The sequence below is a fragment of the Eretmochelys imbricata genome, chromosome 19 (genome assembly GCF_965152235.1).
Source record: "Eretmochelys imbricata isolate rEreImb1 chromosome 19, rEreImb1.hap1, whole genome shotgun sequence".
Classification (NCBI taxonomy): domain Eukaryota; kingdom Metazoa; phylum Chordata; order Testudines; family Cheloniidae; genus Eretmochelys; species Eretmochelys imbricata.
In genome coordinates this window covers 5756926-5770702 of record NC_135590.1, presented here as the reverse complement: position 1 = coordinate 5770702, position 13777 = coordinate 5756926, and the positions used below count along the sequence as shown (strand labels likewise).

General features: G+C 58.6%; 1 protein-coding gene across 1 annotated transcript in view; it reads right to left on the bottom strand.

Annotated features, from left to right (window-relative positions):
* The window catches only part of TINAGL1 (tubulointerstitial nephritis antigen like 1), a 51843-nt gene extending 39229 nt beyond the window's left edge, over positions 1-12614 (bottom strand). The window contains exons 1-5 of the mRNA XM_077838034.1: positions 12311-12614; positions 9527-9590; positions 4254-4346; positions 2847-2961; positions 47-170 (exon numbers count right to left, since the gene is read on the bottom strand). Coding sequence (XP_077694160.1) covers positions 47-170; positions 2847-2961; positions 4254-4346; positions 9527-9590; positions 12311-12614 — 700 coding nt within the window. The remainder of the gene's footprint in view (positions 1-46; positions 171-2846; positions 2962-4253; positions 4347-9526; positions 9591-12310) is intronic.
* Positions 12615-13777: the final 1163 nt, after the last annotated feature.

Sequence of the window (13777 nt, the reverse complement as noted above, 5' to 3'; positions counted from 1 at the left end):
CTGCTGGGGCACGCAGCCTGGCACTCCTACCCAACGGGCGTCTTACCTGCTGTAGAGAAAGCCCAGGAGCCGGCGCAATTGCCCTGGTCCAGGGGCTCGAGGATCAACCCGGGCCATTTGTCAGCTGCGTTGAAATGGCTGGGGAGCCACTCATTGGTGTCCATGCTCATCTGCAGAGGTAGAGACAGGGAGCCTCAGCGGGCCACAGGGGCTCAGTGCCAGAGCACCAGGGACACCACGGCCGAGGGCGGCTGGATTTCCAGGCTGCATTCAAGAGAGGAGCCCTTCTAGAGAAGATACCCCAGGGCCAGCTGAGAGCCTGGCCTCTTCCCCTTTCCCCAGGAGCCTTTGCTCCCTACTCCTGCCAAAAGCATCCTGCAGGATCCAAACCTCCCCCAAGTAGGCAATCAACCCTAACCCACTTGGTGGGCTTGTGGTTAAAGCACTGGGCTGGGACCCAGGAGCTCTGGGCCGGTTCCTGGCTCTGCCACTGACTCTGTGCAGGTCACTTGGGCTCAGAGGTATTTAGGTGTCTAATTCCCATTGGCCTGGATAAGTTTTCAAAGTGCCTAAGTCCCTTCTTCGAAAGGGACAGGCATGTAAGAGCCTAAGTCTCTTTGGAAGTCAACGGGATTTGGGCTCCTAATTGACTTGGGTTCTGTGGAAATTTTCACCCTCTGCATCTCTGTTCCCCAACTGCAAAACGGGGACATGAATCCTTCCTCTCTCTCGTCTAGTGACACTGCCAGCACCTTGGGGCAGGGCTGTCTCTCCCTGGGTGTGTGCACCGGGGGCCCTGAACTCAGGTTCCAGCTTCTTGGGCTACTGTAACAACAGGCTTTCTTTAAACTCGGCTGAATTGCAGAGGTCCCCGGGTCACCCTCCAACGGCAGAACAAATGGCAGCCTTTAGTTTTTGGTGTGAATTCAGGAAGTCCTTCCTGGGCAACGCAGCCCAGCCCCCGGCCGGCTGCCAGCCATGCACCGGGGCGGATGCAATTAGAGTGCGGAGCGTTTATGTGTGATCAGGAAACGTCTCTAAAAATACACATGGTCAGAGAGTGAAGGACACTGCTTTGGACAGTGGTCCACCCGTGCCGCCGAGCTCATAGGGAAGGCGGGCTGATGTTTGCGCTATGTTCTCTCCTGAGCAAGCTCGCGCCAACAACAGGAGCAGTCCAAGAAAAACAAAGCCAGGCCATAACAACAGTGACCCTTCTTTCCCTCCCCCGCGCCTTGATGATCTCAAGGTTCCCAGCAGGAGGAGGGGTAAATATGGTCTGCTGGGACTGGGGTCAGCACAAGACTATTTCAGGGCTCTGCTCTGCCCTTGGAGTTTCCTTCCTTCCTTGGTGGAAAGAGGCTGCCAGCCGGCAAGGTGCGGAGACGCCGGAGTGAAGGAGAATGGTGTAAACACCTTGACCGTACAGAGTCGCCCCGTCCCTGCAAGAGCGTACCCAGCCAGGATCGCACCCAAGGGCTCTGACCCCAAAGTACAGGCCTCTAAAGCCTCTAAGGCACTAGCTCCGGTCAGCAAGAGCAGGGTTGGGTGTGGATCAACCACCTAGCACACTTGGCCAGGGCGCTACCCGCAGCCTGGCCTGGCTTGGGGTTGCTGCACTGCTGCCTGCCGTCACCACCAGGAGGCGCTGTTGGGGATGCTGCCCTGAGGTCGTTAACGGAATCTGAGCACGCTACCTCCTGACCGCCCTGACCTTTGCCACCCCCACATCATGGCAACATCAGGTCCCCTCCCAACCGGGGCGCCATGCGTCGGGCAGGGGCAGCCCCCAACCTGAGTGGACGCAGCCCCCGTGCCTGGCTTAGAAGAGTACAGGGAATCCTCAAGAATGGGAAAGCGGAATGAAATATGGCCTTTCCCCCCATTCGCACCTCTTCTTGCCCTGGCTCAGCCTATCCCCAAGTCCTGGGTCAAGCAGAAGCGCCAAGAGACAAAAAAAAAAAAAAAAGGCAGCAAGCGAACAATAGCGCAAGCTGGAATAACGGCCTGTCCCATCCGCTGACAGCCTGGGTTTCCTGCCCGGCTGAGCCAGCTAACTTCCCCCCGGCCCCCACTGGAAAAACAGCATCTTGCTCTCCAAGAATGTGCTTGGAAAAGAACGAGCCTGAGCATGCCCTGTCGCTCTTCCACCCGCCCCGGCAGGAGCCGCCCTCCGCGGTGAACGGGGCCGCGCTGGACAGGAGCAGAGCCCGGGCGACATCAGGGTCGTGCCCTGGCAGCCCCGGCCCGCGTGTTTGTTCTAGCAGGAGCCTTTGGATGCGTGCGGGGTAATGCACCGTGCAGCGGGCTGGCTTTGCAGACTCAGCAGTGGTACAGCAGGGGCCTGGGGGGCCGGCGCGGACCTCGCTTTCCGATGGGAAACAAACAGGGGAAGGAAAGGAAAAGAATTCAGGGACTGCAAGGCTGAAGCTACTGAGCTGGGGTTTCCAGAGGGACAGGCCTAATAAGACCCCCACGGAGCCCCTACTACAGGCCCGGGAGTATCTGCCCACTTCAGTCTTCAGCCAAAGCATGGCGCCATTTCCAGCACAAGGGGCAAGGCCCTGCCAGGATAGGAAGGAGGGTCAGTGCTGGACTGGGCCAATTCCCAGATCAGACACAGACACCCAGTATGACCTTGGTCAAGTCACTTAATCTGCCCCGTGCCTCAGTGCTCATCTGTATAATGGGGGCAATGCCCCGCACAGAGATCAGATCCCAGCTGCAGGCTGGGACGGGAGAGTTGGTCTCAAGTGGACAGGTACTAAACAGCCCAGGAACAACACAGGGGAATGTAACCCAACCCCCACCCTATTCAAGGCCTGGGCCAGGCAAGACAGACTCACCTGCAGCTCGTTCATGTTCATGACCGTGGGGGGTGGTTTGATGGTCCCCAGCCGGTGGCGGACCCCTTCGTCCAGCGTCATCCCCCAGAAATGGCTGTAGTTGGCGGCTCTCCAGCTAGCGAGGGACAGGTGCAGGTCCAATTAGAGGGCAAAGAAACCCCTGACGCGCTCACGACCCCAGGCGCGGAAAGCACCTCATGGCTCAGTCTGAAGCTGTAGCGTGTTGACCAGCCCCACGCCCTGGACGTGCTATTTGGGGGCATGAGGGTGTTTAAGACAGAGATGGGCCTGGACCGAAACCCTGGGCTGCAGGACTCACGTCTGGGCACTTCAGGACTTGAGAAGGCCCAGCGCCAGATTCCTCCCCTCCCAGGTCAGCGTGGCCCATTCCAGAGACGCTCACCTCGAGCGCAGGGCTCTGGTTTGGCCCCTGGCACAGAGAGGGATCCTAGCCACACCGTCCTAGGCACTTATCTGGGCCCTGTTACGGTGGCATCAGCATTGTAATACACTGACTCTCTCAACACCCCGGGGAGGCAGGGGAGGGCGGTGCTATTATCCCCAACGTACAGATGGGGAATGGAGCCACCGAGAGGCTAAGGGACTTGCCCAAGGTCACACTAGTGGTCTACAGCAGTGGTCGGTATGGAACCCAGGAGTCCGGCCAGTGCCTTCACCGCAAGTCCAGCCGGGCTCTCTCGGTGCTACGGGGCATGTAACTGCATCTTAACGGCAGTGTGGTGGTTACCGGACGCTCACACGTCTCAGGAGAGGTTCCATCCCCCGCCCCGGCCGTGATGCGCCAAGGAAGCGGGGCGCAGGGGCTGTAACCTAGAGCGGGGCTACGTTTTTCTAACCAGAAACGGCCCTTTTTTCAAAACTGAAATTTTTCATGCAAAATTGGTCGTCTGTTGGAATTTTTCATTCCCCACACCCCCCCCGCAAAGAAAACAACAAGCCCGTGCTGCCTTTTGGGGGGCCACTGGTATCGAAAACGTCCTCAGAACAGTTGTCAGGACTTCTCATTTGCTAAAACCAGGCTTGGAGGCACAGGGCAGAGTTTTAACCCTCGCTTGCCCAGCGTTGGCGGTCTCTGCACCTCGTTTCTCCCTCTGCACTGAGCGCTGCCTTGCGTCCGGCTTGCCTGTCTGGCCTGTAAGCTCTGTAGGGCAGGGGCTCTCTCTCGCTGGGTGTCTGTACAGCACCCTAGCACAAAGGGGCCGTGATCTCAGCTGGGGGCTCTCAGTGCTCCCAGGACCCAAACACTCGCAGCGAACCCAGCCCAGCATTTTGCGGGTCTCTCAGAGCATCGGGCTGCCCCGTGGACCTGCAGTGGAATGCCGACACCTCCAACCTTCAGGCTTTCGAAGGCCACGGCAAACCGTCCTCCCGGCAAAGGGCTCTTACCCATAATTCCCTCTGTTGATGGCATCAATCATCTCCCCATCGATGAGGCAGGGGTGCTGCTCACAGTCCCACTTCCCGTTCCCGCTGCAGGTGCTGGGAAGAGGAGATAAGAGACGGGTCAGCCAGGGAAGCGGGTCCAGCTGGGGAAACGTGGGACAAGGCCTTGTCATCGGCGCGGGACGGGACCCCTACGTGCCTGCCTGCGCTAGAGATCTGTCGTGTGAGGCCGGAACCAGTCGTTCCCTCTCGCTGGCTCCCTGGCTGCACCCAAAGCCACCTCAGCCACGCATGGCCCACTGCACAAGTTGGGGGAGCTACCCCAGGTGGCAGCCGATACTGGATCTCGAGGGAAGCTGCATCCATTGCTGCTCCAGAGCCGCAATTCAGCTGTCGGCCTCCGCTCCTGTGCCTTCCCACAACCCCCCCAAGGCCCCCCGGCCCCGCACCCGCAGCAGCCCATCTACCTACGCACCGCACCGTGCTGTTTGCAAGCCAGCACTTAAAGGGTTGGACGCTGCCTTCAGAGAAGCAACTAAACTCGCTTCCCTGCACCTTTGGAGCCCCGTGGGTCTGCGAAAGTGAGCCAGAAAGCCCTGGAAATCAGTCCTTGGCATGAGACTGTGACCCGTTCCCCTGCTGGTCGCTGCTGGGGCTTGGAAGGGCAAAGGAGCATGGGATGAAAACTAACGAGGCTGAAAGTTAGCCAGGCTTTTGCAAACATCACCATACTCTGGGGCTGGGGGAAGGTTCAGAGCAGCAAGCACTGCCTTTCCATTAGTTCAGCAGCCCGAGTTAAAACCGGGGAACACGAGAGAGTCTGCACTAAACCTTCGGGGAAACCTAGCCAGCCCTTGTCCGCGTTACGGGCACTGCAATAATGCTGGGGCCGCAGCTATGCCGCTGTATCTCCGTGGCACAGACGGCAGCGACAGACAGGGTTCCTCCATTGCGGCAGGAACCCCTGCCTCCCCCGTCAAAGGCACCATTCTTCCGTCGCCCCAACTGCATCTACCCCGGGGCTTCGCTCGGCACAACTACAGAGCTCCAGGGAGCGGGTGTTTCACACCCCGCCCTGACGTAGTTACCCTGATGTAACGTCTCTGCGGAGACCGGGCCTGGGATGCCTTAGAAGAGCTGGGGAGGAAAGGAAAAGCAGGCCCTGCTCAGAGCCTTTAAAGCCAGAGGGAACCATCCTGATCATCTCTGAGCTCCTGCCCAGCGCAGGCTGCAGAACCGAGTTGCCCACCGGCTCCTGCAACAGGCCCAGCGCCTCCGGCTGAGTCACTGAAATCCTCAAATTTGACTGCAAGGCTCCAAGTTACAGAGCAGCCACCGCTGACCCTAGTTGAGACCAGCAAGTGCCCCGTGCCCCACGCGGCAGGGGATCCACGGGGCTGTGTGGGGAGGCTGCAGCCTCAGGATCCGGGGGCAGCAGCAGAGCTGTGGAGTGCTGGGGGGCGGAGAGCATGAAGCGGGCCCCTGAGCCCCCTCGCTCCCATAGGCACGAAACGAAACCCATTGCCCCGCGACACCATTCCAGCACCTCCAGTTCCCTGGCACCCACGGGGAGCTCACACAAGCCGTCTCCAGCATTAACCAAGCTCCAAGCAATGCTTGGTATTTTCTCCAAGACCCCTGCTGGTTTTTGCTCCTTTTCCAGCCCAGAGAGGCTGCACTTCCTTTTAAGGCTAAGGAGCTGCCAGGCAGGGCTCTCCAAGTATAGACAGAACTGAGCCGGCAGGGAGCACCACAGACCCGGGCCCAGCCTTAACCCTTCCCTCCCCGGGACGCTGAGCGGGAGATCTCGCCCTGCCTGCCTCCCAGCAGGGGACAACTGCCTCTTTGGGGGGGCACTGGATGTCCGGTGCCCCTACACTCCCGCTGCCAGGCTCCCGCCGCTGGGTGCATGAGGCTGCATGGCCAGACTGGGTGGGCACCGGTGGGCAGATGGAAGCAGGTGTTCCACTGTGGGGTGGATAGAGACACCCTCCCTGCTACACTACAGAGGAGAGAGGGTGGGAACGCAGACGGGGTGGAGGAGTGGAGATATCCCCCCCACCACCTGGGCAAGAAAGGAGCTGGGGGAGGGGATGACTGCTCCCTCCCACCCCACCCCACCCCTCCCCTGGCCAAACAGTGATCCCCTCCCTCCGTCACACACCGGGCTCCCTGCGCCAGCTGCCTGGACAGGCTCTGGGGCCAGATGGGTGCTAAACATGCAGGCCTCTGTATTCCAGCTGATGGCCTTCGGCCGACCCAGGGAGGTCGGGAGGAGGGGGGGCAGGGGGGAGAGTGCTCCTTGCTGCCCCCTCGCCAGCTGCCCAGGACCAGTGGAAAGCTGTGGGCCCCTGCATCCTGCCCCCTGGCTCACATGGAGCTCTCAGCAACCAGGCGGAGGGAGGGGAGAGTTTATAACCTGCTGGCAACCATCAGCAGATTGAAGAGTAAGCGGCCATCCCCCCCAGGGATCACAGGGGACGCCCCTCCCTGCCCCGAGGTCCCAGGAAGTGGAGCTGTAAGGCCTGAGAAGCGTCTCTGCCCCTGGAAGGGTATCAGCATCTGTGCAGGGCGACAGGGGCAAAGGGCTGGATGTGACGCCCACGCCCCGGGCCACTCCTCTCCCCTGGTCCTGCGGTACCTGAATTCCGCCTCACCCCAACGCATCCACTACTGGCTGCTCCCCCACACTCTCTGGCACTAAAAGAAGCAGACAGGGCCTCAGGACTCCTGGGTTCCATTCCTGGCTCTGACACTGACTTGCTGTGCAACCTGCCCTCCCTGAGCCTCAGTTTCCCATCTAAAATGGAGGTAGCTGCTGGGGTTCACTGGTGACCCTTTTATTAAGTGATTTCACATCCTTGCACAGATGGGGCTATAGAAAAGCAAGGCCGTCACATCCAATTAACCCTTCCCACCCCACCCCCCAGTCCTGCCGAACGCCCCAGCCACATCCCGACAGTCCACATGGGTCTAGGTGAGCCCACAGTCCAACCGGGAAGGAAGCACATCACTGTTCAGTGGGGAAAGGGCTCACCCGAAACAGGGACAACCGTGATAGCCTCCCCTGGGGCCAGGCTCCTCTCTCAGGCCCAATGTTCCTTAGAATCAGAGAATCAGAGAAGATCAGGGTTGGAAGGGACCTCAGGAGGTATCTAGTCCAACCCCCAGCTCAAAGCAGGACCAATCCCCAACTAAATCATCCCAGCCAGGGCTTGGTCAAGCCAGGCCTTAAAAACTTCTAAGGAAGGAGATTCCACCACCTCCTTCTGTGTGTTATAACCCAGGGGGCTCTTCCCTCCCCTCTGCCTGGCGATCGCGCCGCTGCCTTGCGCCGGTGAGGCAATGGAAAAAGCCAGAGTTCAAATTCCACGGCCTCCCAGATGCTTTCCAAGCCCTTCGCTCCCCCCCTCCTTGCTGTTTGGTCTCCGCACACACGGTGGTGCCCTGGCTGCTGGAGCATCTTGTTATTAACCCCGGATCTCTCCCCGCTGCAATCCACAAGGTCGATCCCAGCCCGGGGAACTGCCCCTGGTGTAGACACGGCATCTCTCTCAGGAACTAAATCAAGGAGCAGAGCAGGCCCTGTTATACATGGCGGGCAGGGGGGGCGGTGTGTAAGGGCTGACGAAAGGTGCTGGATCGACAGCCCATGGGCCAGACCCTGGGCTGCCCCACACAGGGGGCCCAGCAATCCCGTGGCTGGAAGTAAACAGTGGTTTCACAGACATTCACACCACCTCTGCCTCCTAGGCTCTAGGCCGCTGTGGGGGCTGGAGCAGCCCCTGGTGTAAGTTAGAGCAGCCCCTGCCAATAAAACAAACCAGGTCGCCAGTGGCCCTTCCTACTTGCCCTAGCATGCTGCCGTGTTGGGGGCCGGGAGGGGGAGCAGCAGGGGGCTCCTTATGGGTGGAGAGAGACCTAATGGCCTCTAACTCTGGGCCAATGCAGGGCTGGATCTGCCTGTGGGGTCTAGTAGGACATGGGGAGAGAGAACTGAGTGGGAGTAGCTGGGGTCACACAAGATGCAGACGCATCTGGAGTAAGAGCTGAAAGGGGAATTGCTTATTAAGTCCTACGTGGGGTCAGGACTGGGAATATTTTGGCAGGAGGAGCGTTCAGCCCCCAAAGGCCCAGCCCTGCTGGAAGACACTTCCCCTTCTGCAGGAAAGGCAGCCGGTTAATTTTGGGAAACTTCAGCCCTTATTAAAGCCCCCACCCGGGGCAGGGTCTGACCCCTGCGGCCCCAGGAGCTTGGGAACTGGTCAGGGAAGAGTTTGTTTCAACACTGAGTGCATCCCACCCCCGCATTCCTGCCGATAAAACACCAGTGAGAGTTGGCTCCTGAGACAGACAATTGCAACTAGTGGGAGGGGAGTTCCAAAGATTAGGGATGGGGGCGGGGGAGGGCATTTCCAGAGCTGCTCTGCTGTGATTGCCATACACTGGGTATCCTCCCAACTCAATGCTGGGCTGCTGGAATCAGCTCTCAGCACGCTGCTGAGAAAGGAGATTCGTTCACGCTGCAACCGTAGCCAGCTTTCGTAAAGGGAGGCCAACGAGTGTCTGTGCTGGGGCTGCAGCCTGGGGGGTTTGACTAGATGACCTCTAGGGGTCCCTTCCAGACGTACCTTTCCAAGCTACCGTGGGGTTATCAGGGCAGAATTTGGTCTTGGTGACACCTCTGCAGGAAATAGCGATGAACCCGAAACTGACCCAATCTGGGATTGCATCACCAATTTAACACTGGGCAAGTCAAAGGATTCGCTGTGGGTCATTAAGCATTCCGGCCCAGCTTCCAGAAACCCCACGGCTGCGTTATGGCTCTGCTGTGGAAATTCTGGGTGGCCTGTGCAATTCCATTGCAGGCCCAGGGAAAAGCTGGCCGTTCCCAAAGAGACTGGCACCCAAATCTCAAAGCCAGCCATTGGATTGGCATCAGAGATTGGCTGGAATCTGTGACGGATCATGCCTCTGGTCCCACTCTCCTGCCAGTGCAGCTGACTCCTACAACACATTCTTTGATTCTGTGTGCAGTCTAATTTTACAAGAGATGGGCCTCCCGCTGAGCACAGCCTTGTGAGATCTCTCTGTCAGGGGATGAGGAGGAAATGTTGGGCAAGGGGTTCCCCTAAGGAAAAATACATTTTGAATGGTTTAAAGAGAAACCTGAGTCATCTGACTTAGCTGATGGCAAACAGCTTATTAGCAGCTCAGGAAATAATTAGCAAAGCCTGGTGGCAGCAAGATCCCTGATCAGAAGCCAAAGCACTCACCAGAGGTTGCAGTTTTCTCTGTAGGTGGCTCCGGTTGGGTACTTGTGTTCACCACGATCACAACCTGGACAGGAGAGAGGCAAAGAACAGACGACGGTGAGGAACAGTTGTGCAGGGATACACATGAGACTAGTTAGATCACTGCTACCACAAAGCCTGGTCCAACTCCCCATACAGTCAGTGGGAATCTTTCCATTGACTTCAAAGGAGCAGGAGCAGGACCATAAGCCACATCACCAGCCCACAGAGAATAAGGAGCCATGGTCACAGAGAGACTAAGTGAGTCGCCCAGGGTCACACAGGGAGTCTGTGGCAGAGCAGGGAATTGCTCCTAAGTTTCCCAAGTGAGTGCCCGAACCACTGGACCACCCTTCCAAACTAATCCCCCCCGCCCATTTAGAATGGCTTTGGGTTTGCCTTGGCAATATTCTGACCCCTCTGCATCACAGCCAATCTCAGACAGGTTTTCCGGGCCTACCTGAGCTGCACTGGGGAGCACAGCTCTTGCGTCTCAGGGTTTAATTCTGTCTCATGGGAGGAGGAACCAGGTCTCTCCAACTATCCCCGGGGGCCAGTAGGCCCTGCAGGGCTTTAACTCACTCCTCCCCTTGCTGTCTCCTAGCTGCTCGGTGTGTCAGGGCAGCTGGACAAAGTGCAATTAGAGACGGGGGGGGTGGGGGGGTGACTTACCACCCTCTGACTCATCGGCTCAGGGCATGTGCCGTGGTGCAGAGGAGGCTCTTTGTGAGGTTTGGGGTTTGGTGCCGGACAAGCTAAGCGTGTCCACAGTGTGACGCATGCCCTGCAACCTCTGATGTAAACATGCTCCAGGCTTTTCTCATGGCTCCCCACAGCTCAGTCATCCGGGGACCCTCATATCCCAGCATGGCCGCCGCAGAGCCCCCTCTCGGGCCAACCCCTCCGCGGCTCCGAAAAGGGTGCACACCGCCCCCTGATTGGGGCATAGTAAAGAGCGCAGGGTGGTTTGGGCCACAACTGTGGGACCCTGCAGCGGGGAGGGCAGGCGTCATTCCCAGAGAGCAGCGTTCACAGGGTGAGATCATGAGAGAGACTCGCCGCCCACGCCCATGTGGATTGGAAACATTTCCGATAAGGCGCCAGTTACAAACGCCTTATTCATCTTTATACGCCAGCTGGTTCCTCAATGGCTTCTTAGAAAGAGTTTTATGACATGCATTAGAGGGAGGGACACGCAGCTCAGCGGATGCCCTGCCTCCCCAGCAAGGTACGGCAGGGTTAACATTACAGTGAAACATACACGGCTCCGAGCACCACGATCTCGACTGATCAGGTTCTGATCTTAGTGAGAGCAGCATCAACCCAAGGCCCTGAGCCCCAGACAAAGAAAGGTCCCGTTTTCAAGCGTAGGGATGTAACTCACAGAACTGGCCAGATTCCAGCCCGGCTCATTATCCTGGAATTCCCCTGGCATGGTCAAAGCAGACAAGATAGTCCACTTCCTTCCCCCGTCCCAGCTGGCCGGGCAGCATTGCTAGGCGATAGCTGCTACATTTCAGCCCGGGCAAAAGGACCCATTTATCTCTGTAGGGTCAAAGTCTGTGTCCAGGTGTACCGGGTGACATTCTGGAGTGAGTCCACTGAAGGCAAAGGCGTTATCTGGATTTACTGTGGCGTAACAGAGCACAGAATACAGCCCATAGGCTGTATGGTGCTGTGGGGCCTTCAGACGACAGGTGCTAGGGAACGGTCAATAACTAATGTGGCCAGATTCTCCATTGGTGGAAGTCACCAGGGCGCCAATGCATTTACACCGATTTACACCAACTGAGGCTCTGACCCTACATTCCTAGAAATGGAACTGGAATGTACTGGGCCAAATTCTGCTCCCAGTTACCCCGAGGGCAAAGTCAGACTGGGCATTAGGAAGCCAAACCTCCTTTGTCTCCAGTGGCATTTACACCTCTTACGCCAGGACTGGGTTTGCCCAGGAGCAGGATCCGAGGTCTCCCTTCCCGGCCCATGAGTTTTCCAGTGCCTGGCAGCTCTGGGGTTACGACTCTTCGCTCAAGAGGCGGGCAGAGCTCTAGGAAAAGCTGCTGGCAGCTCCCACCGCAGCCCGGGGCTGGAGAAAGGCAGCTGTGAAATGCACACATTCCCAGCCGCTGTCGAGCTGAGGTCTCGCAGCTGCCAAGGAAATTATCACATCTTAAGTGGGATCTGTGATAAGGGTGCTGGCGGGAGAGACCGGGGACTGGCAACGTCGGAAAGGCAGCCTGATGCCGAGCAGACCACCAGGGGGTGCAGGGAGATGCCTTCCCATGTCCGGGGGTTTGATCCTGGGGTGGTCCCCTTATGGATGGGGACAGGGGGATGGCTGCTGGACAGAGGCCCTGTTGAGCAGATTGCTATTGACTCCAAAGGAGAGGAGAGGGGATCACTGAGGGCCGGGAAACACAGAGGTTGCAGGTTCAAATCCTGCAGCAGGTGGGACCACACATTATCCCCATTGGATAGATGTCTGGGTGGCAAGGGCGGGTCCCAGCCTAGTTCCTAGGGGACAGATTTGACCTACACAGACTCCACCAGAAGGATTGATCTGTCATTGGCAGCCTCGGCAGAGAAGCCAAGCACTGAACAGGCCCTGGGGACTGAGCTGTGGGGGTCGCTCTGGGGTAGGAGGATGGGCGGGAGCTATATGGATGCGAGGGATGGAGCTTGCATTGCTGCTGACCCCCTGTGGATACCCGAGGCCCTGGGTCCCCAGGCCAGAGCGAGCTGCTGGAGGGGGTCTGCCCCATCTACCTTTGTGCACGGCCAAGGGGGGCGGGATGCCCAGGCAGTACTCCCAGAAGTCAGGGCAGCAGTCGGAGACGGTGCGGTTGCAGAAGAGGTCGCAGTAGCAGATGGTATCCAGGTAGGGCACAGTGCAGGCGTCGTCCCTGCCCACGCAGCAGGCATCATTCCTCTCACAGTACGAGCCGCCGGCGTCCCGGATCCCCCGCTCGTGCAAGCCTGGTGCCAGCTCTCTGCGGGTCCGTGCTCTGTGGGCAGAGAGATCCTCTGCTGCCAACAGCCAGAGGGTCAGGAGAGTCCACAGCAGCCTCATCTGTGGGCCGACGTCCCCGGAATCTGCAGGGGCCAGAGAGAGAGAAGGACGGGACGTGAGGAATGCAGTGTCCGGTGTGGACATGGGCAGCTCCTGGCCCACATCCTCGTTCCTAGGGCTGGGCTCAGAGCTCAGAGGGGGACACGAATCCAGAGGGACACAAGCGTCACCATGATCTCACCTTGGGCCCCAGGCCAGTGGCAGGTGCTTGACACCAGGGCTTCTGAACACAGGCAAGTGGGACTTGCTGTGGGGGGCTAGTGAATTGGTGGCTGCCAGGAGACCCTGAAACGGAGCTTTCCCAGCTTTGCCCAGCCCGAGGACAAGATGCAACCGGGATCTACGCCTTGTTCTCCTCCAGGGGAGAAATAATCCACCACCTGCCCCCCACAACCAACCCACCCATCACAAAACGTTCCCCTTGCCCACCGACTGGCCTCTAAGATCCCAGCCCTGAGTCCTCGCTCTGCCTGCATCGCCCCCTGCTAGGAGGACAGCCAGGGCGCACCACCGCCTGCCATCCGTGCCGGTGCTTGCTTCAGGTCTTCAGCATGGCATGGGCCACAGCACGGCCATGCAGCTCTGTGAGCCGTTCTCCTTTCAGGCAGCCACTCAGGTGGCCAGCAGAGGCTCTCCAGGTAAGCCCCACTGGACACAAGAGCCGGGGCGGTGGGGGGGACCGGGACAAGGGAGCTAAGGCAGCGAACCACCCTTCAGGGGAAGCCGCCAGCTTGTTCAGCTCTCCAGGAACGAGCCCCCATAATCACCTCGCCAGACTTGCATGCACGGCTCTGCAGGAGACACCATGCATCCTCTGCACCCCTGTGCAGGAGAGCGTGAAACACTGACCAGCTAGCAAAAGCGACTCTGCTCTGGAAACTCACGAGCAAGGGTATCGCCCAGAAGGAGCCAGGGAGATTTAACGAATGGCTCTGTCCTAAGTGCTGTGAGGACAGATTCTCTTCCCTTTTGAGTTTCTTGCCAGGGAAGCCACCACGGAAGGTGGCTGATTCATCAGAGCTACTGATGCAGAGCTTGGGAGCTATCACCCAGAGCCTCAAAGGTATTTAGGCACCATTTGGGAGTTAAGTGCCCAAATACCTTTCAGGGTCTGCACCAAAGAAACCAGAAGGAGATGCAAGTGGGGGTGTTCCCTTCCCATG